This window comes from Notothenia coriiceps, unplaced genomic scaffold (genome assembly GCF_000735185.1).
Source record: "Notothenia coriiceps isolate Sejong01 unplaced genomic scaffold, NC01 NC01_scaffold00011183, whole genome shotgun sequence".
NCBI classification, from domain to species: Eukaryota; Metazoa; Chordata; class Actinopteri; order Perciformes; family Nototheniidae; genus Notothenia; species Notothenia coriiceps.
The window spans coordinates 10,211-32,738 of NW_011343884.1; the positions used below are offsets into that span (position 1 = coordinate 10,211).

At 40.6% G+C, this 22,528-nt stretch overlaps 1 protein-coding gene across 1 annotated transcript; it reads left to right on the top strand.

Annotated features, from left to right (window-relative positions):
- The first annotated feature begins 205 nt into the window (after positions 1–205).
- Positions 206–8,964, top strand: LOC104946543 (wings apart-like protein homolog). Its single transcript, XM_010772394.1, has 11 exons — positions 206–457; positions 1,400–1,511; positions 1,654–1,751; positions 2,011–2,087; positions 2,546–2,721; positions 3,033–3,148; positions 3,242–3,469; positions 4,207–4,423; positions 5,827–5,915; positions 6,103–6,198; positions 7,059–8,964. Exons 1-11 carry the CDS (start codon positions 254–256, stop codon positions 7,122–7,124), a joined length of 1,479 nt encoding a protein of 492 aa, XP_010770696.1. The 5' UTR covers positions 206–253; the 3' UTR covers positions 7,125–8,964.
- Positions 8,965–22,528: the final 13,564 nt, after the last annotated feature.

The window sequence follows — 22,528 nt, forward strand, 5'->3', positions numbered from 1 at the left end:
CACACCAAAAAAACCTTGAAATTGGAAAGGACCTCAATCAAACTCAATCCTCACCATTCTAATACAAATCTAATTATAATGTTAAAGGGTCAAAATGATTGAATGTATTGGTGATGTATTCGAATGTTCCCAGCGTCAGGTTGTCATTGAAAATCATGTCTCACCTCTATCTGCTCTACACAGCATACACTTTTTTAAAAATAGCATTTCTCTATCTTCCTATCAGAACTTGGGTCTGTGCACGGCTTCCCTGATGTACATTCTGAGTCGGGATCGTCTTAACATGGATCTGGACAGGGCCTGTCTGGAGCTTATGATCAAGCTGCTGGAGATAGACCAGGACTACTCGGCCCACCAGGATCAGCTCACTCCCAAAGAGGTGGAAAAGGTCAAGGAGAAGATCAGGAAGCTGTGTGAGACCGTGCATAACAAGCACCTCGACTTGGAAAACATCACGGTGGGTTGTCATTGAACAACAACATAAATATAGCTTCACTGCTGGATGTACTTAGTCATAAACCACTTATCACGTTTTTAATGGTCTCTCTTCAACAAGCAACTTTTCATAAATACTTAAATGGATTTATCAGAAATTATATTTTGAAAAGTTAAAGGCATTGGGATATATATTTTTTTAAATCCTCTGGAGCAGAGAGAGGAGCTGTTGATTATTGTTATTATTGATTAATGCATCTGTGTTTCTTAGGGTCAAAAACAATAAACTCACATCTTAAAATGAAAGCGTTTAGTTTATTTAAAAAAAGACGGTAGATAGGAATTAGTTGCAATTTGGTGCTATATATATAAAACAAAAAATTACAATTAAATAACAAATGATAAAAAAACATTTTTTTTTAAAACACCTTGAATTTCAGGGGGGGCGCAGGGCTCCGTTGGCGGGGCGCAGCGTCCCCCCAAGACAATGGTAGGGGAAACACTGGAATATAACAAAGTGTTTCTGAAGTGAATTACCTACCCCACCTTTGAATCTACTAAACACCTGTTTGCAAAGAATGGATGCTTGTACATGTGCTATTCCTAGTTGTCCTTTGAACAGTTTTATTATGGAAGTTAATGTAAAGAAGGACGTGAATATCCCATGAATATTACTCTGTGGAACTGCAATCACAAATGAGTTGTTTCAATAAAAACACAAGTGGTTTTTAATTCCCCCAATATCTTGAAGTGATGACATTATTCAATGTTTTTCCTTTTTAACATCCATATCAGTCATCTTAAATGTTGGGTGTGGTCTTATAATGTGTGCACTCCACGATAATATTATCAAAAATGTGAGTGTCAGATTTAAGCTCTCCCAAGTTCCAAAAGAGTTGTCCAGCTGCCAATTAAGTGAATGCACGGTTTGCAGATTTTACAAGTAGTTTTTTTCCTGTTGTAGACGGGCCACCTCGCCATGGAAACTCTGCTCTCTCTAACCTCCAAGAGAGCGGGGGATTGGTTCAAAGAAGAACTGAGACTTCTGGGAGGGTTGGACCATATTGTAGACAAAGGTAGGTGTGTGGGCAGCTTTGAAGTCTCTATACTTCTGTAACATTTCAAAAAGATTCCCTTCCCAATGTCAAGTACCAGACCTGCTGAGTATCATGTCCCTGTCAGGGTGTCTTAATAGTTCTGTTTTTGTGCGTGCCACAGTTAAGGAGTATGTGCAGAACCTGAGCCAAGAGGACGACAAGGAGAACCTGGTCGTATCGTTATGGGGAGCGGAGCGCTGTCTGAGAGTACTTGAAAGTGTAAGTACTGCTCTGTCAGGTTGGGATCGTCCTCTTCCCCCAAAGTCGCGCAAAAGTCATGCTAAAGGACAAAAGTAATTGAGTCCTGCGGAGTGGATGGTAACTTTTATTGTTACCTTTATGAAAGACGGAATGGTTTTTTTTCAATGTCACATAAAATGTCACTGATCTGTGCCAAAAGAAAGTGTCTCTCCTCATTTTCTGCCCCTTAATGTACTTCCCCCTCCATTGATTTCCTCTTTCTTTCTTCTGCCAACAGGTGACAGTGCAGAACCCAGAAAACCAGGCGTACTTGATTGCCTACAAAGAATCACAACTCATCGTCTCCTCCGCCAGGTGAGCACAGGATGCAGCTCGGAGCTATTATTGACTGGACACACACACATTCTGAGAACCGGACTGAAACAACAACCGTTCACTTTGTCTTTGTACTTCTGGTGCCACTAGTGTACCCTTCACATTAAACGCTGTCCTCAGGTGACGTGTCGTCTTCCGTTTGGGTCTGTTACTCAAAAACATCTTGATCTAAAGGAACAATTAGTAAATCACAGACTTTTAAAGTGATGGACGATAACAGAATTAGCCGATTACCATAACTGTTAGCGTCGGAGCCAGATTAGATCTGATAAAGCTTGGTTTGCTATTCCTGTATTAGAGGACACCAAATGGCATTCAGGATGGTGCCGTCCACAGAGGAACAGTTTTTAAATATTTTTCGTTATTCCTCAAAATGTGTCTATTTTACTGCCTTCTAGCTTTTTTTCTCACCAGTATGTTTTTCTCCCTTTCACCAGAGCTTTGCGGTACTGTGAAGATATGATTCAGCGATACAGCAGGTCGCTAAATAACAGCTCTCTGTCGTTGTCGGGGGCAGCGCTGCCCCACTGCAGCTTCAGTAACGTTGGCAAGGCCGTGGAGGACTGCATGCGGGCCGTCATAGGAGTGTTGCTCAACCTCACCCACGATAATGGTATTCTGATTTACTACCAACTCATATTTGTTTGCCTTTCTTCCTAATTTGTTCTATCTGGCATGTTTAGCCACTCAGAGCTGGGAAATGAGTCAGCACTATGGCTTATTGTTGCTGAGGTGGTGCATAACAATGAAGCACAGTTTATTGAATTAAACCGAAGTTTGATTGTGTGATATGACATAGTTTTTCAATATGGATTATATTCAGATGTATGTGCTCATTTCCACTTAAACCCTATCCCTCAGGTGCTTAGCAGGGTATTGACTAGTATTAGCAGAGGTCAATAATGATGTTATTTTAATCTGCAGAGTGGGGCAGCACTAAGACTGGTGAGCAGGAACAGCTTACCGTAACTGCTTTGAATTGCGTCCTCCGAGTTCCACGCTTCATCCCCCAGGAGCAGCGGTTCGACGTGCGAGTTTTGGTAATGCGCTAATGGCCAGAACACCTCATTGCTCAACAGACACTCTACGTATACATGTGTCTTATGTGTTTCTTTGTGTTGTGTGTATACCAGGGTCTAGGTCTACTTATCAACCTGGTGGAGTACAGCTCCAGAAACCGCCACTGCCTGGTGGACATGGAGTACCTAATGGACGACAGCTTTCTGGAAGACAGCCTGCTGCAGCCGGCTGACCCGACAGGAGCAGAGACAGCGAACGCACCGCCGCCCGCCGCTGCTGAGTCTCAGGGAGACGATCCTGTCAAGCCCAAGCCCTCCGGTGCTCTGGCTGCCCTGGTGCAGGTAGGATTTGTGAAAGGACTTATCAATGAATATTTTAACTGCGTTCTTTTTAGTCTTGGCTGCAGGTATATTTTTCATCATTTCTTTTGAAGTGAAAATGTGAGCAGAAACTTGTTAGTGAAGAACAGCCGTGAGAAAACAAATCTATGTTGTTACTGTTGAAAGAAGACCTTGTATTGAATAAGCGGGTGAGACAGTGTTTCTCAGGGAGAACGGGGAAGCATTACTCTGATACATGCATAATGAATATGGATGAGGCTATATTGCTGTATCATTTCAAATATCCCCTCTGTGCTACGTGCACGACCACACAACCGTCAGCTGAACCCCTGAGTGTATTTTCAGTAAAAGTCCGATGTTGCATATTTTTAACAGCCTGAAGATAAGTGTAAATCGATGCATACTCATTTGTGGATTCGGATTTTCAAGATAAATGACATTTTATTAAACATGTTGCTTTTATATTGACAGCTTTCCCCTGACTTGCTCTCCTCATTAGCGCTTCATTCTGAAAGCCTAAAAGGAACCTCTGAGCGTAAAGTAGTGATTAACTTCAAAATGAGCTTTTACTGTCAACTGACTTTTGGCAGTTGCTTTTTGACCGGCCACAAAGCAGTACCTTTGCTATCACGATGAACTGCTATCCCTTTATACCCTCTGAAATAATAAAGCTCTGCTGTTCCAATTAAAAAGTTTGTGTTTGGACTCACATCTGTTTATCTCTCTTTAAATCCTAGTTCTTACTTGAGAGGGAGCGCGCCGCCATCCTGGCTGAGGCCAAGACGGACGACCTCATCAGCGAGGCGCCAAAGCCGGCACTCGACAAAAGTGGAGAGTGGAAGGAGACGTCGGGGGAGATACAGTGGGTGGCAGCCGAACCCAACGACAACCAAACGGAGACGAATGAGGACGAGAAGAAAGAGGAGGAAGAGGAAGAGTTGGATCTGAATAAAGGTAGACGTTTGAAGTTGTGTCTGTAAGAGGAGCTCTGGCTGGAGTTTTAATCAAGATAGAAATGTGGTTAATGTTGCAGTAATGATTGCTGTGTAGCGGCAACTTCATTACCTTTCTTGCTTCTCAACTAATTAAGGCTGAAGCAAGAGAAATCTTACATGTGAGAGATTGTCTTAGGTCCACGAATGGCAGTACAACAAAGGATTGCAAAGCCTTTATACAGGATGTATACACACACACTGGGTCTGAAGGGATTAGTACACGTGTGTCAAACTCAAGGCCCGGGGGCCAAATCAGGCCCTTGGTGGATTTAATTTCGGCCCGCAGGATAATTTCTAATTACTATTAGATCTGGCCCGCCGGCATATTGCACGCACACCTTCACTCCATCCTGAGGGTCTCCTCAGCTCAGAGCCTGAGCCCAAACATTGATGACCTTGCACCCAAGATGAGATGCCAAGTATCTGGCTTGAGCTAGCATCACAGAGCAGCACACTGAGTTTACATGGATGTTTCCTTCTTGAGACAACAGGGCATGTTTGGTTCTTTCTTTGAGGGAAATAGTTTTGTTGAAGCTGTTGTTACAAAAATGTAATCATAAGAAATGACTCTGGAAAAGCTGCAGATAGAGCCATAAGAAATGAATGCAACTGATTATTTAATGTTGTTTTTATCGGCAATAATTGAAGCTTTGTTGGTTCCAGGTTTAATATGTGCAATAAGTTCATTTCAATACGCTTTACAATAAACATTGAACCAGTCCGGCCCTCGACTAGTACCCATTTTTATTTCGGCCCACTGTGTATTTGAGTTTGACACCCCTGAATTAGCACATGACTTACTGAAGGGCCAAACATTAAATCAATTGTGATTTTTCAAGCGAATTTCAGTTACCGAGTTTCTCAACGAACATTTCTACCATTTTCTTACATTGCAAAAAGCAAATAATGCATTGAGAAAGTAATTTATAATACAAACAATCACTAGTACCCACTCTACACCCACATTATTTATTTGACCATGTAGCTTCTCTATGTTTTAAATAAATTGTGCAAACACAACTGACCCAGTGTGTCTTTAAAGCAGCTCATGTACTTTGCTGTTCACATGGTTGATTCACAGGTTGAGAAATGCAAACCTGCTTTCTTTCTGCTGTTCCATCGAGCCAAACGGCACAGTAAAAAGTGCCCTATTGACTATTTTAATCCCCGAACGTGTCACAGTGCAGCCTGTTGAGGAGCTGGGAAGTGAATTATCGCTGCAAAGTTGCTCTCACAGCAATGTTTCCAGCCAACATTTATTTTCAGCAGTTCTTACCATCATAGGTTGAAACCTTCAGAAAGACGAAGTGTATGTATCCATGAAATGTGAATCTTTTTCTATCTCCACTGTGTCTGCTGTAGCTCTGCAGCACTCAGGCAAACATATGGAGGACAGCATTGTTGCCTCCTACACCGCCCTGCTGCTGGGCTGCCTCTGCCAGGGAAGCCAGGTGAGAGACACACACACACACACACACACACACACACACACACACACACACACACACACACACACACACACACACACACACACACACACACACACACACACACACACACACAGTTTATGATTTAAGATTGATTTCCCCTCTCAAAGATATTTATGTCGTTGCTCACCCACCTTTTTGCCCCTCTCAGATAAATTTGACTACTGTGAGACAGCATCTACCTAAAGGGGACTTCTCCATCATGACAGAAATGCTGAAGAAGTTCTTGAGTTTCATGAACCTCACTGTGAGTATGACTGTAAAGACTGACCTTCTGTCATCACCAATGCTTTCCTCATTACGATGACTGGCACTTGTTAGAATTGAATTATGGTATAGAGCTATAGGGACACGTTGAATACATTCTCCTTCCTAAAAAATTAGCATTCATTTTCCTCAACATCAGTATTTTCTGTATTCATCTCAAAGTGTAAATGCAATCAAAGCTCCAGGCAAATTGTACTGAAGTCACACAAGCAGTTTTAATTGGACTTATTGATGGAAAATCACACTTTGTGCCCTCTATTACAGTAAGTAAACATTTTTGACGCACAACTGCAATTCTCAATCTCATTTTTTTGGCGCCTTTTATTCGGTTCAGAAAATACTAAAGGAAGCTTCTATTCAGTTTATTTCATTAACCCTGAGATGTAGTTGTAAATAATGGCTGTAAAAACCAATAAAATATAAAAGGACCATGTGATTGTCTTCAAAAAGATCTCATTAGCTTCTTAGCCAGTCTAAAAGCACTTGCAAAGCACTTAGCCTCTGTGCAAGTAATGTGTCATTATCACACACGACAAATAAATTGTTATCAATTAATTCTTGTGTATCCAGGCAGCCTGATTCAAGTAGTGATACGGAGGATAATTTAAAAATAAGTCCAGCCTTATTATTAAACTGGACAGATGTGCGTTTTGCAGCAGCTTTGAAAGTGGCTCATCCCGTCAGAGCTGAAGACTGGAACCATCTGTTTCATAAATATCCCCTTTTAATGAACAGAAGCTCAAACATCCTCCAAAATGTTTGCCGTCTGTTTCTAAAGACTGAACAAGTACAGTGGTATGTTTCCTCAAACTCTGTCTTTCTCATTCTGTTTGCTCTCAGTGTGCGATGGGCACCACGGGACAGAAGTCCATCACCCGGGTCATCGAATACCTGGAGCACTGTTAACAGACAGCCAGACCAGGACCTCACACTCTGCACATTAAAGGGACCCCGGGCTCTTCTGGTGCCCCGTCCCCGATTGGAGCCACAGGGGTGGGGGGGTGGTGGGGGTCATCGAAGACTCGGCAGCGTTCCTTTGACTTCACCAGATCAACAAATGCTGCGCTCACTCTGAATTGCTACCGATGAAGGCGTGAACTCACAAAAAGTTTCCCTTTCTCTGGAGCACAGCCCGAACCAAAGCCCTGCTAGCTGACAGACATCACATTTCTTCAGTTCCACATTTGATTAGTCAGGAGATTCATCCTCAGGTTCCTGGGAATCAGGCAGAGGCTAACGTGTCATAATAATCCGTGGAATCATCTTATATGATAAGGGACTCACTGACGTGTTCTTGAAACATCTTTAAGAGGTTTAACGGTCTGATGGTCCGCAGCCTGGTCTCATTCCCGGTCACTTAGCCCGAGTGTAAACCTCTGAATGAAATGTTATGGATCATTACATTTTAATCTCATCCACATCGAAGCCAAGTATGAAATCATTGATAAGCATGAAACACAATAATTTTCATGGATGTTAGAATGACGTCTCTATGTAAACTCGTGTGGAATGATTTTGGACGCTTTCACCCGTTAAGCTTAATGTTTGCAGTTGGCTTGAATGTTGAAGGGAAGCAGAGTTTTTTTTAAATCTTTGATTTGTATGTTTTAATTGTGCCCGTTAATTTTGTAAAACGGTGCGGGTTAGCAAGTTGCGTAGGCGCAATGTTATGCGCGTATCTTATATGTTTTTAGACTTGTTTTTAAGTTGTTCTTCAGGGCATTTTTTCCTCACCCAACTCATGAATGACTTTTAAAGGACTGCGCGACATGCTGGCTTTGATAGGGTGTCCTTTATTTGAAAAATAAAGGCCCTTGGAAATTACACGCTATTATGAATTTAAATGTTCATTCTTACAAATCATTAATTTGGTCCTATTTTACTTTGTTTTGCTTATTTAAATTCAAATAAAATCAAGAGTTTGTAATAACAATATGCATTGAAGCTCACAGGTATAACAGATGTGATGAATTACTCAAACATGTGATGGTTGTGCTTCTTTTTAAAATTTGAAATGAAGTTATTTTTTTCTTTTTAAATGTATTTAATTTAATGCTTTCTCCTCCTGTTTGTAAATGCAATGTTTTTACCTAGTGAGATGCCATTTGTGTCTAAAGTTTCCCATCCTGTTTCATTAAGATATGTCCCATATGACACAGCTCAGTGGCTGGACAAAGAATATGCGGAACAGTTACTTTTTTCTCTCATGTTAATTGGCATTGGGGATTTACTGATGGCGCCACATTTCTGTATGTCCAGCCACATGTAGCTTCATGTTTTAGTCTACACAACATTCATTAAGCTCCCATTAATTTATTATTTTGGTGTCATTGTATTTGTACACATTAATCTTCAAAGGCCTCTGTCTTGTACTGCTCACATGTACGATCACTGATTTGAATGACAGCCATACCTGTAAAAGCAGATTAGTTGTATCTAGTTTGTAGGCGGCAGTGAACAACTGTGTTTACTGCGTCTGATTACTTTGCAAAATTCTGGTCTGAATGGAATTTTAGATTGTAAATACTCCTGTACATAGCGGTTAATGGACATTTAAAAATGCTTAGACTACTTTTTCCCTGAAGCTGATATTTTTATTTTATACAATATTTCTGGGTTGTCATTTGGAAAAACAAAAATCGCAGGAAGTGGAGAAAAAAAAGTTTGTACTCGTTTCAAGGACACTGTCTTTGGTTACAATGTAAATAATTGTATCTGAAAAAGAAAAAAAAGTTGCTACTTTCAATACACTCCCTGTGTTTCCTTCCTTGAGCGGTTTAACAACAGGAATGCATTATCTCATTTCCTGACTCGATTTGTCGACTGTTGTGAGGGAAACACTTTACCAAACAGAAGCGGTGTTTAGTTTCCTTTTGGTATTATTGCATGTGGCCGCCACTGAAAGCTTACATTTGTATTCCAGCTCGGCTGTTACTTCAACGCTTTAAGTGAGAGAGTGTGTGTGGTGAAGGGTGTCTCTCTCTGTGTGTCCGTGCGTAACCTCGGTTTGTTTCTCGTCCCTGACAAATTGGCTGGGATGAAGTGAGAGTCCAAAGCGTGGTCGGTATACTTAACAGCCCTCAGCGGGGACAGTTTGTGGACGCAGACCCTCAGTTTGACTGACTGCTGCATAATGGAAACAAAAGATTCTTGGTGCCGTTGCTCGCTGAGAGGCAAACTTACAAATAGCTCGGGGAGCCTGGGGACTGTAGTGAAATACTATCTGGAAACTGATCCCACGCAGCGACAGCTGTGTCAACCGTGATACAACAAGCGGGGACAAATGCGGGATTTAAATAAGAAAAGTCAGGATTTGCCAAGACAGGGTTATACATTTGGTAAACAGTGCACACATAACATGTCTTTATGTCTCGCCGCGCCACGTGCAAATATATGATTAGACTAAGGTGGTGGCACATATTTAAATACCAAAGAGCCGTTATGTAGATGCCAGGCACCTCTGCCTTTCATCTGCTGCTATACATTATACATGACGCTCCTTCAGCTGTGGGAAGTCAAAGGCAGAGCGAGCGTTTCTCCTGTGATGATCAGTAGCAAGGAGGTGGATGAGGGTAAACAAGAGGGGGGAGAGCGCATTGCTTCCTATGTGTTTACAAGATTGATAAGATTTCCTCCACTGAGAGAGAATGCGAGGGAGGGCAGAGAGAAGAAAGGGGGCGAAAGGGATGCAGAAGAAGGGGTTAACGTTTCCCAGCTGCCAATCAAAAGCCTCTCGGTGAAGCTGCGTATAGCTAAGGGGGAGAACTACAACTGCATTTTGCAGCTTCCGCAGCATTCATCCTTTCATCTCCCTCCACTCTGGACGTGTTTTTCCCTGCCTCGACTCAATTGTCTCTTCAGCCTTCCCCCTCCTCCCCCCTGAGCTCATGCTGTTACCTTTTTATAACCTGTTTTTCTTTTTCCTGAGCTGTTCATTGCAACATTTTCTGCAGCAGAACTGATCTTCTTTAACTTGATTTTCTGTCTTGTAAATGGGAATTTTGAATTAGTCTGCAGTTGTACATTTTGTCTTTTCATCTTCCTGCTGTTTCCTCTGAAGGCAGAAGGCCTCAGAGCCACTAGGTGGTGTGAGTACTCTGACCGCAGTGCCTGAAGTGAAGTGTACACACACGCACGCACACACGCGCACACACGCATGCATTTTGTGTACCAGCAAACACACACAAGTATCTTCTCATCAGCGGTGTTGCCTACTGATTTCCCCTCGAGCTGTAAGAACCATGCTGTCTTTGGAGAGATTACCGCCCTCGCCTCACTGATGCAGTCTCACATGCACACACTAAGTCTCACATGCACATTGCACACACACTCAGTCTTACACGCACACACACTCAGTCTCACATGCACACACACTCCCGAAGAGTGCTGAAACATTTATGAAGAGGCTCAATTGTTACGTTGCTAGCCATTGACACCCAGATGCAGTTCATTTAAATCAAGCTGTCACATGGTGGAAACAGTGTGCCGCATGTGTACCAACACATGAAACAGACGGGGAAGTGCAGAAGCGTTCATCTCTAAAATCTGCAGGGCTCTGAGGGCTTTAGATGAAGTGGTTGAAATGTTTGCTCCTTAAGAAGTTGTATTCATATTGCAGCATATCTAATGTGTGTTTAACAGATGTAGCTATTCAAGGGTATTGAGTATATTCCAAAGTTTAAGGAATACTGGAGCATTCAAACACAGAGAATAGCAGGCTTTTAAAAGTAGATACTTCAATAACTATTTCAATGTGTTACCATTGTGAAAAGAACTAAGAGCCATGCAACAATGTATAAATAATTCTTTAAATGCTATATTCCTTACCGTTCATGGTAAATCTCATAGTAAGACCTAAATCCACAGTGTATCAGACTTATTTAGCCTGTCTTTTGCTCTAATGCTGCATTTACTTCATGCCAGATGGACGGGAAAGATGGTAAAGGTTCCCATGGTAACTAATGGTGATGTTTATCTCACAGGTAATTTCAGGACAACAGCGTGGAGAGTTGGTTGTTTGAGAGTTAAAAATAATGTTTACTTACCATTCAACACTGAATCCACTATGTTGACTTCATTTGATTGTTAGTGGAAATTTAGCAGAAGTGAGATCATGTTTGCTTGGTTTTCAGGCACCTTTATATTGCTCTAATTCAGATATCAGATATTTTAGATACAAAAATGCCAAGCTATAACAACAACTTGAGTTGGCTGGCATGAGGACAATTTACGATTAGAAAGCCTATTATATATTTTTATAACTCCAATGTGGCTTGAACACAGCATATGCCAAAAGCTCACTGGTTTCAAAAGCTACTCACAGTTTTTGTATAAGGGCCGGCTGATTCATTTGCTAATTATCCTGGGCTCTGAATATTGATGGCAGTAAGAAGGTGTGTGGCAAAACGACTAAACGTGAACTACAATGCCCTAATTCAACTAAATCAAGGGATATGTCGCAAACAGTGTGATTAACTGGTGTGTTTTACGTTTTTACGACATAAATTTTAAGTAGAATAGACCCATGGTTTGTTCTTGCACAATAAGAAAAATCAAGTTTTAAAGTGAATGTTCTCATTATGACTGTCTTAAAACATTGATATCAACTTGGCTGGTTCATAGTGATGCATTAACATGTAAGCAGTATTTTAATATTGTAGCCGCAAAAATTAAAATTTGGTTGGGGATTTATAACTATATGAAAAAATATATTTATTAGCTATAAAACATGTGAGTCTCGATATTTACCTTTACATTTAGTTTGTAAAGTATAAAGTAGAAATAGGTAATACCCAACAGTGCTCAAATTATTGTTTTGGGTTGGTTTTCCAAGAAAATCTCCTTTCCCGCCAACTCTCTCTTCAATTTCTTGTCCAGTGTCAAAACGGATTAAGTCAGAAGGTAAACAGTGAAGCTGAACTGAGCGTATTATCTTTAAAATGCAGAAGAACCTCAAGCCAAGGCCGAGCATCGCACCGTCAACTAAATGAAGAACTTTGCACTTGACCACCCTGCAGAGCGGTGATGGACCCGGCGCTCACCGATTTGTGTACTAGTCTTGGATTATTCCGCATTTACGACAGAGGATTTATTCAAACAGTTTGTGCACCTCTGCTGCCACAGCACACAGTGCTCTGCAGCCTAAATGGATGTTTTTGCCGGTGTCTTGTTTACTCACACACAAGTACACATTTGCAGGGATATAAACATCCATTCAGGTGTTTGCAAAAAACACACAGTCCTGCAAACAAATGCAAAAGTACACATGGCACTGCGTTGAAAGAGTAAACACCCTGCTATAAATACATTTACATCCTCACAAAACTAAACCAGTACACATCGTTGTTATGCTCTTACACGTGCAGGCAGCTCCTAATGTTTAATTTCACTCCTTAAATCATTGAGTGGCAGGGCAGAAAGACTCAGCAGCAGCCCATCTGTATTCCTGCATGTGCGTGACCTGCACTCTAACGGATAGGCTTTGTCCACGGGCAAGCCAGATGAGGAACAGCAGAGAGTAGTAGCCTACTACTTCTCCACACTGCCTTTTGCTATTCTCCAGCTCCTCCAGGCTCCTCCTGCCTCCTTCCTGTCTGCAGTAGCAGGGTGGAGGCTGATGAGTGTGGTGCAGGGTCAGAAGGGTTGCTGTTTGCGTGTTTATGTCTGTCCATCTGTGTGTATGCATTAGGGCTGGAAGCAGTGTGTGTTTGTGTGTGTGTGTTGAGATGATAATTTGAGACGGACATCATTGCACACTCCTTCAGTTCATCCCGAGTGGAAGTTCTTGAGCTTACTGCAAACAGATTGTTACATTTCAAAGCACAGCACAAATCACTAACATAAACTGCATACATCTGCAAGGAAATTCCCCCAACATGCTCGCACAGGATCAGAATACACATTTACAAATCAGCATATGAATAATAGTCTATCTGTGATCATCTTTAGGGTGTTGAATTTTCTTTTCCTTCACACTGCGGAGTCTGAGGCTGGTTGCTGTGTGGAAGCAGGCTAAGTGTGTGGGTTGGGTTGAACGAACGCTATAGCTCAGGGACACTTGCTCATTAACAGCATCTGTGCTTGTGCGTTGGTCCTGGGATCATAAGATCGGGGGGGAGATAGAGATGAATTTGTCTAACAGAGGGAATAAATTAATAGCAATTAACGAAACACGTAAATTTCTCTCCTGCTGTGCAAAACACGATCTGTTCCAAGTTACAGAATCGGATGCCATCCAAGTCATGCACAAACATTTGAATGCAGGGCTACTTATTATTTTGGCATTTCGCCTCGTTATTTGAAGGGAGATAGTGGGGACTTGGTAGGAAACAGCGAGAAAGTTAGCTGACTGTTCCCTGGCCACTTTGAATCCTGCAGTTTCAGTGCTTCTCATCTTATCATTATCTTTGAGACAGCCTGACTAAGATAATTTATCCTGCCATGTTTAACTACTAAAATACATTTATTTTCACAAGAGAGTAGATAGGGTACAGCACAGTACCAGCTGGTTCTCTTTGGTGGAAGATTGTTTCTGTCTACTGGAGCTTTTGTTTTTAAAAGGCACACTCCAGTGATAAAGAATTGCACTTTTATTAAGTTGAGGGACTCACAGGAGACATGCTTTTAAAAAGGGAAGTACAAATCAAATTATGGGGCGGTTTTGGCGCAGTGGTTAGAGCGTTGGTCATCAGATCAAGGGGCGTTGGTGAACTCCTGGTCGAATCCCGCCTCGGCTGCCACTGCGTCAGGCCGTTGTGTCCTTGGGCAAGACACTTTACCCGCATTTGCTCCTGTGGGTAATGTCTAATATGTGTAATGTGTAATTGTAAAGCGCTTTGAGCACCTGTAAAAGCGCTCTAATAAAAAAATGTAATGCATTATTATTATTTATTATTAAATCGTTGCAGCAGAGGCTGAGAAATCCTGAACTTCAGCCCCTATGAATAAAAAACAACACCTTGTTGCTATACTCACTGTGTTTATGCAGCCTAAAGCAAGTGTTTGTGTAATTTCCCAGACTTGAAAAAAGCTGCTCTAGAGCGACAGACATCACACAACTGTATGCAGAGTTTTAGTAGGCTAGTCCTCACAGGACTTGAATAAAACATGGTCAAAACAGAAACTGCTCTTCAAGAAATACTTAGTTCTCTAAAGTTGTTGATGGATTATAATAAACAACAACAAAGGGACTAGCAAACAATTCAATTAAGTATTCAGACCAGAATTCTAAAAGCAAGCAAATATATATTAAAAATATTTATATATATTCTGATTTCTTCCAATGCTGCTAAGAGTAGGCTAATCCACCCATGGCTCTTCTGCTAACAGCACAGAGTCTTTCCGCCCTCCTCTTTCGTCATGTGGCTTTATGTACAAATATTTATTAAAAATGTTTTTTATAATTTTGTCACCTCATAAATGCTCAAAATCATCAGTGTTTGCACCCGATTTCTAACCCTTCTGTGTTTTACAACCAGACCTATGTGACTAGTCACTAACCTGATCTATGTTGTCTTGCTTGTGAACACAAGTTGGTGTAAATGTTATAAGCAAGTAGCCTAGTAAATGTTAACTAATAACGTGTTTATTGTTAGCGACACCAGGCCAACATTTTGCCAATCACTTTCTTACTGAGGATATGCTACATTTTCAAAAATACGTTTATTTTATGCAGTAGCTACGTGTTACATTACGTTCTGTTCCCATCTAGACTCCCCCCTCCCTCTCCCCGACTTCCCTCTCTGGTGGTCTCTCTTTTATATTTCTTTCTTCCTGGGCCTGGCTGTTTTTTTTGTTGCTCGAGATCTAAGTGATTAACTGCCTGTGTGAAGCATCTGAGGGCATGCCAGCCCAACTAGCAGAGACCCCTGTGGCTTGAGAAAATCAAACCAAAACATCAGCCGCAGAAAAAGCCGCTAAACACAGTTTGAAGACCTCCCTTTTTTGTGATCTAATGGTCCCTGTGATACTTCCCCGGAGTCTTGCCTTTAGCTAAGCAAAACTCTAAATGCAACACTGAGAAATGACAAGTTAGCAACGTTTTGGTTGCATTATACATAAGCAGTGGCAACATCTTTTAGATATTTCCCGGACACTGAGAGGAGAATCCCTAAAGGTGCACATTAGTAGAAAAAGCAGTGTCAATGCTGATCCAATTGGTCGATTGTTTTACTTGTGTGTGTGTGGGAAGTAAATCAGCACTGAAAGACTCAGTATTTGCATTATCTTGGATAATTTAATCTCTGAGTAATTAGAAAGGAATTAATATTAATCCTTTTCCCGTGGCAGGGTGCCCTGAAAGGCTGCACTGCTTGGGGGAGAACAGAGAGACAGTGGGAAGAACAGGCCAGGATCTTCCTCGAGTAAAACATTCAGCATCACAGGGAAGGTGTCTAAACGGTGCTTTGCAGGGTTTTGCTTAAAAGCTCTCGAGAGTCTGAGCTCAATGGGGGGGAGGTGTAATAAAGTAACTTCAAATCTTGAGTACTGTACGGTTTTAGGAACTACTGTTCTACAGCAGCAGCAAGTGTATCTCACCATGGCGCTTATATACTGTAAAATATCCTGGACTTTTGATGTAAAATGTGTAAAGGCAATAGAAAGAAGCCATTATCACAAACCTGGAAGCTCAAACCTTACCTTTTTTAAAAAGATTTACTTCCTCTTAATGTAATTAATAAAGATTTTTAGGTAACACTTAATTTTATCCCCGCTTTTCTTCTACACAGTAATTTGACCCAGAATAAATTATTCATAATACACTATAATCTAGCTGTGAACCAATATAATAGATGTTCAAATTAATTACATTTGTCATTAACAATTATAACTTATTTACAGCTTTTAACTGCACTGGATGACCTTCGTTAGTAGCTAGAGTTGGTCCAGTTTGCATAAAAAGTTAACTTCATTTAGGGCTACATATTTATTAATAGTGTTGTATTAATAGGTTTGGTTAAAATAATCTTACATGTTAGTAAAAACCTGAATGAAAGGATAAAACATGGATAAATGGTAAATCTATTATTACATTGTAGGAGTAGAATACCTGCCAATATGATAACGTGTTACAATTATGGAATACTTAAACATAGGTGACCATAACATCTTGCTGGTATGATACTCCTGGGATGCATCTTGTTGGCCACAAAGGCAGAGAAACAAGAAAGACCGTTTTAAAAAAAAAAATCCCTTTTTGTTAAGAAACAAAAACAGTTTAGCCCCTGAGGGTGAGGAACAGTTTGTGTTAATGCTTTCAACAAAAGAGAGCATCGATCTGGGAGTATCTAGACTGCTGTAGCTAAGTGGAATATGTTTTGCATGTTCTTTGCCTGAATGGTTTCACTGCTGGACTGCTTATGATTTTCTTAAACTGAGCTAACCTGCAGAGAGCTTTTACTCAGATACACTTTCATTTCAGGAACCTGTTTTGGATTTGAAGTTTTATTTTAAGCTGATGACACTTGCAGATAAGCTGTAAATTCCCGTTGAGAGTGTTAACAGTTTAGAGGCAAACTTTCAGGCGTGTATCTCCCATGTGTGGTATTTTGCTTCTAGCTTCATGACAACACTAAACATATTCATATTTCTACAGCATGTACGTATTTCTAACCTGACTGCTTATCACTCCATATAAAGCCATACAGACACCTTTTATATTTCTGCCTTCATCATCCAAATCCAAATCTTTTCAATGTATAATAAGGAAGCAGGGAGAAGGTGCAGTGCTTTTTTTATTTTGTATTTGTCCAAACCCTTTGCTTTGCACATTATCGCACATTGGCAACAGATAGAGACGAGAAAACAAATAAAAGGTTGGTGTGTTCATCAGAGCCTGAATGGATTGAAACGAATATACACATCCACTAGGCTTGATACACTCTCCGGTTCAGCATTGTTACCTTTTGTATCTTCAGGTAACCATTTTCCAGTCTCTTCTGCATTTTCATGAGCACATTACGAGGACATTTGAAATTCAACATTTGCAGGAGAGAGCTCCTCTGCCATCACAATTAAGAATTCATTTTACATATCTCATGTTTATTGTATGACCTTGGGCAGCTGTAATTCAAATCTGTAAACATGACTGACTTCCCCCAAGGCTAAAAACTAAAGATTCAAGATTTTAATCTGTCATGCAATTTTCCAGGAGCTACAAATCATGAATCCCCTCAACTACAGATACACCTTACTATTCATGTTTTTGAGCAGTGGTATTAAACAAGTAAACTGTAAAAACGTGCCTAATAAACCAAATCACCTCAGACTTCAAACCTGTACACAGAGGAGCAACAAATAATAAAAAGTAATTCTACCTGGAGTTAAAACAAAGAATTATCGACAAGGTGTTTGCTATTCTGAGTCCATTTGTAATGTGTTTTAATTTGATTAAAGACATTGTGTAGTCACGGGCAGATTTTAAAGAGGCCCTATTATTCTTCTTTGGGTTTCCCCTTCCCTTTAGTGTGTTATATATATACAGTAGGTTTTAGTGCATGTAAATGGTCTGCAAAGGCTAAAATCCCAGAGTTTCTCTCCCACCCTCCCCCTGCATGAAATAGCTCCATTGGACTTCCGTAACATAATGACATCACAATGTACTTGCGCTTCTATTGGCTGGCGCTCCAACACATTGTACGTGAAAGGATAAGGGGCGGGACATCTCTAAGCGGTTGACCAATTACAACAGAGCCGGCCAGCTAACCGATCAGAGCAGACTGGGCTCTGGTTTCAGACAGAGGGTTAAAAGAGGTGCTGCAGTACAGGCAGTATGAGAAAAGTAAAGACCGTTTTGAACATTAAAGCATGGAGACATGTCACAGTAGAGACACTACATAATAATATAAACCTTAAAATTAGCATTATACGTCCTCTTAAAGATATTTGTACCTGGCACATCCTCATCTTTGTGGTCATTTCCTATCCTCATATCCATTTGTGATTCTACGGTTTCTCTTTGTAGTCATTCTATGTTTCTCTTCATCAGGTTGAGTCCCTACTGGGTTGTAACATGTCTATTTCAGTGACCTTTTGTATAGTGAAGGCCGGGTAGACCTGCTTAGTAATTCATCCATGGATTCAAAATGGATTTTCAGTTAACTAAAGCAAACATAATCAGAAGGTTTATTTAGAAAGCATTTTTTTCCTTTTTAAACTCTACAGTTTGCACCGACAGTCAACAACAATGCAGGAAGAGAAAGCTATTATAACCAAAGACTGTATGAAATAAATCATAACAGAAGCAGACATGCCAGTTTCTCCTCCAGCAGCACCTGTAACAGACCATGATGCAATTGAGGAGACATGAAGTGTTTATTACAAAAAAAATCGTGCTTTATTTTATTGGAAGAGAAATCTGTCACTAGGTCTCATTATGCCATTATTGTACCTGTCTAGTTATTTTTCAGCTAAATTGAACAATTTCACACATTTTATTCTCAGAAAAGTTGGAAGTCTGAAGTGCAAATGTAGACTAGATATTTTTAGGGAAAGTGGGAAAAAAGTGTAATTCAACCTAGAATACACTACCTCATATTTGTGTCATGTGGTACTCTGTGCACACTGTCCTCCACTGCAGTAGTGAGAGATAATTGAAATAATGTTCACACTACACCAAAAATGGAAGAGCTGTTGTGTGGTTGAGGAGGAGGCTGTCATTTTTTAACAGCAAAAACACAAACAGGGTGTGAAACTTGTTATTTCCAGTTTTTTTTATCTCTGTTGAACACACTTTATTGGCATTGTGTTATTATAATAAGCAACTGCAACTGTAGTTGTGTTGGTTGTTGTGTTCTTTTAAAACTCCACCATTATAACAATTATATATACATAACATCTACCTAAAACAGATGCCAGCTTTAAGACATCCAGGGCTGGATTTTTCTGTGGATATTTGTACTAAATGCTACTGAATATAGTAGACTAATTATTTGCCTATGATTTCTACTAACAGAACATTTAGTCCCACTCCCCATGACTTAATGCAGTCAAGATCAGCGCCAAACAAACAACTATGAGAGGCTGTACAAACTTAGAGCTAAATGCTAACTTCAGTGTAAAACCACACTCACCTTGACGATGCTAACAGCAGTTATAATGTTAAATCTTTGTTTAGCCTTCAAAACAAAGGACACCTATAAGTATAAGATTGCAAGATGCGCCGGTGAAGATGGCCGCATTGTCTTTGGCTCTCTTCAACTCTGCTCCAGGTGAAAACTGCAGAGAACATCACCAGGACGGAGCTGCCATCCATGGAGGACCTTTACTCCCAGCGGCTCAGGAAGAAATCCCTCAGGATTATAAAAGACCCCCATCACCCTGCTGCCGTCTGGCAGGCGTTACCGCAGCATCCGGACAAAAACAACCAGATTCAGAGATAGCTTCATCCCACAGGCAATAAGACTGTTAAACAACTGAACTGCTGAAACAATTTCAGAACATTCATCTGCTACTTAGTAATTATGTATCTATTATCTAATATACCATTCCAATAACTTGTATATAGACTCGTATTGCACTATTCCACTTTTTTTTTCTCACTTTCTTTAAAACTATTTTTCTTTTAGTATTACTTTTAATATAGTATTTTTTTAATATTGTTTTAATATTGTCTGCTTATCTGTATTATTGTGTTGCATTGTTGGAGAAGCCTGTGACCTAAGATTTTCAACGACATAATTACTCTGTAGCTATGTTAGTTTGACAATAAAGGACCTTGCACCTTGAACCTATATGGGAAGGTGAATAGCTATGCTGCCAATACATGAAAAGTTATTGCATTTTCTCCGTGATGTCTAAACCAAATTTCATGGCAACCAATTCCGTTTCTTCCTGAGATAATTCACTCAATTCGACAAATGTCAACCTTATTGTGGCATTTGTGAAAAAGTCAGGCGATCCAAATTCATTCGGGTACAGACATTTCTGTATAAATGTAAAAAATCCCAACAGATGAGACGTTTCAGTCTGGACCCAAGTTTTGGACTGTTTGGTGCCATCACAAGAGGCTCGCTTCCAGGGTGGCGAGGAAATGTTTTTCAATAGTTAAAAAGTGGCCTTTCTTGCCTGATGGCTACATACCATCATGAGCTGATGAAATATGGCCTGGTAAACCCAACACAAGAAAAACATCACAATGATTTTCTAATGTGCAGCAGCAGGCAAAGAAACTCGTGTGTTTGGAAAAGCTGAGAAATGCTGAGGGCTGAAGCTTTTTTGGAAACTGTAATGCATGCATACTCATTTATAATACATTTACATATGTTCTGAATGAATCTGAGGGGAGGGTTTCTATTAACCACTAGGAAATGAACATGAAAAATATTAACTTGCTTTGCTCCACTGTAGCATCACTCCTACAACAGCTCTGGGGATTTGCATTAAACATTTTGATTGATGTTATCTGGGTCCGAGCCATAAGACCTGAAGGGCAAAGAGAATGATTGAGTCTACTTAACATCCAGAACATATCTCTTAGTGTAATCAGAAAAAAGTATTGCTTTTTGAAAATCATTCATGTAGATAGAAACCTTTACATGTGACTACAACTTTCACCTCTTCCTTTCGCACGATGAATATCACCCTTGGATGCCTGTAAGGGTAAATCTGTCCATCATTGATCAACAAAGGGCACAACATGAGCATTGCTGACACTTTTTACGTATCTTTCTAAGAGGAAAGGTGAGTCTACCAGGCATGAAAACATTTTATACTGAGGTTGTCAGTGTTACTGTGGCTTTGTTGATTATATCCCTGTGTGACTAAAATCATTTGCATGGTAAATCCAGAACAACAGAGTGAGCCTCCCTTTGCTCTCCCTAAGCTGCTGCTCGTATTAAACTAGCCCGGTAGATTTAGCAAAGTTCGCTTAGAGTTGCTGCATCTCTGCTCTGATTATCCTCGCTTGTCCAGGCAGAGCTACACCTGACCCTTAAAAAAAATAGGAGAATACATATGCATTTTTTACTCTCTTCTTTCTCACCACCTCCGCTTTCCTTTTCTGACTATACTCACACATTCTTATTCATTCTCACAATCACACTGTCCGCAGTGTTTTCAAACCTTTTTCTCATATTCTATTCTTGCTCTGACTTTGACAGAACACTCACTGAGGTAGGTGGGCTGCTGGAACAAGAGTCCATGAACCATGTTGGACCTCCTGTGAATGCAATTACGCTATTATGCTCCTTATTGATTTTTAACTCCTTTTGTTGTGCTGAATCTCCATGTTTTATTTGATTTGATTCGAATATACTTTCCCTACTCTTTTGTGTGTATTTCTGGGTGTCTCTGGTTGCCATGGCAGCAGTGACAGTGGAGAGTGTAAGATGAAAACCTGTGCATGTTCCTCAGGCTGCCCTTTCTGACCTGTTCTTCACAAGTGTAATTTATGAACACACACACACACACACACACACACACACACACACACACACACACACACACACACACACACACACACACACACACACACACACACACACACACACACACACACACTGTCTAATGCACTATTAATGCTCATGTCTTTTAATTACCCCCTACATCAGAGCCAGGTTGCCACGTCCCTCAGGGCGTCACAGGCCCAACTTCCTGCTGGGATGCTGCACTCATTTCCACGCCTGCTGAGCTGCATGATTGTTGGGGCGCAGCGATGATGGCTGTTGCAACGTGCATAGAATCACACTGCGGTGAGTGATTGGTGATGGCAATAATAGAGTGGTGCTGTTGACCAATGGATGGTCCTGAGAGCCCTGTGCATCAGATAGCAGTGGTAATGTTGTGGTTGAATGACAAACAACTATTTGGATTTTAGATGTGCAGGTGGGGAGGATATGCATGAGTCCTCTTGTTTGATGCTGCAGTCGATTCATTAGCTTTTTTAACGAGACAGAAAGAAGATATGCACTGCTCTGCGTGAATTCACTAATCATACAGCAAATTTCATTAAGGTCGCCTAAGGAATGTCATAATCATCCCTGTGAATTAAAAAATGATTAGTACTGATTTACTTTACTCAATTGAGAGCACTGATGTTATAGTAAATATGTGAAATTATGCAATGCTTTTCAAGGTGTTCAAAACACAGAGTCCAGCCTACACCAATAGACACTCTTGCATTCTTTATTTAGCAGTATGTAAAAACATTTCCTTTGAGAGATATGTATTTTCCTTTAAAGCTGTCTTTCAGGATGTGAAGCACAACTGCCCACAAAAGTTTTCTGAGGAAATGCATGCAGTTTGAAGTGCATCCCTTTGCCACAAACAGATCTATTGATCCGAGTCAATACACAGTTGACGCCCAGGGTAAT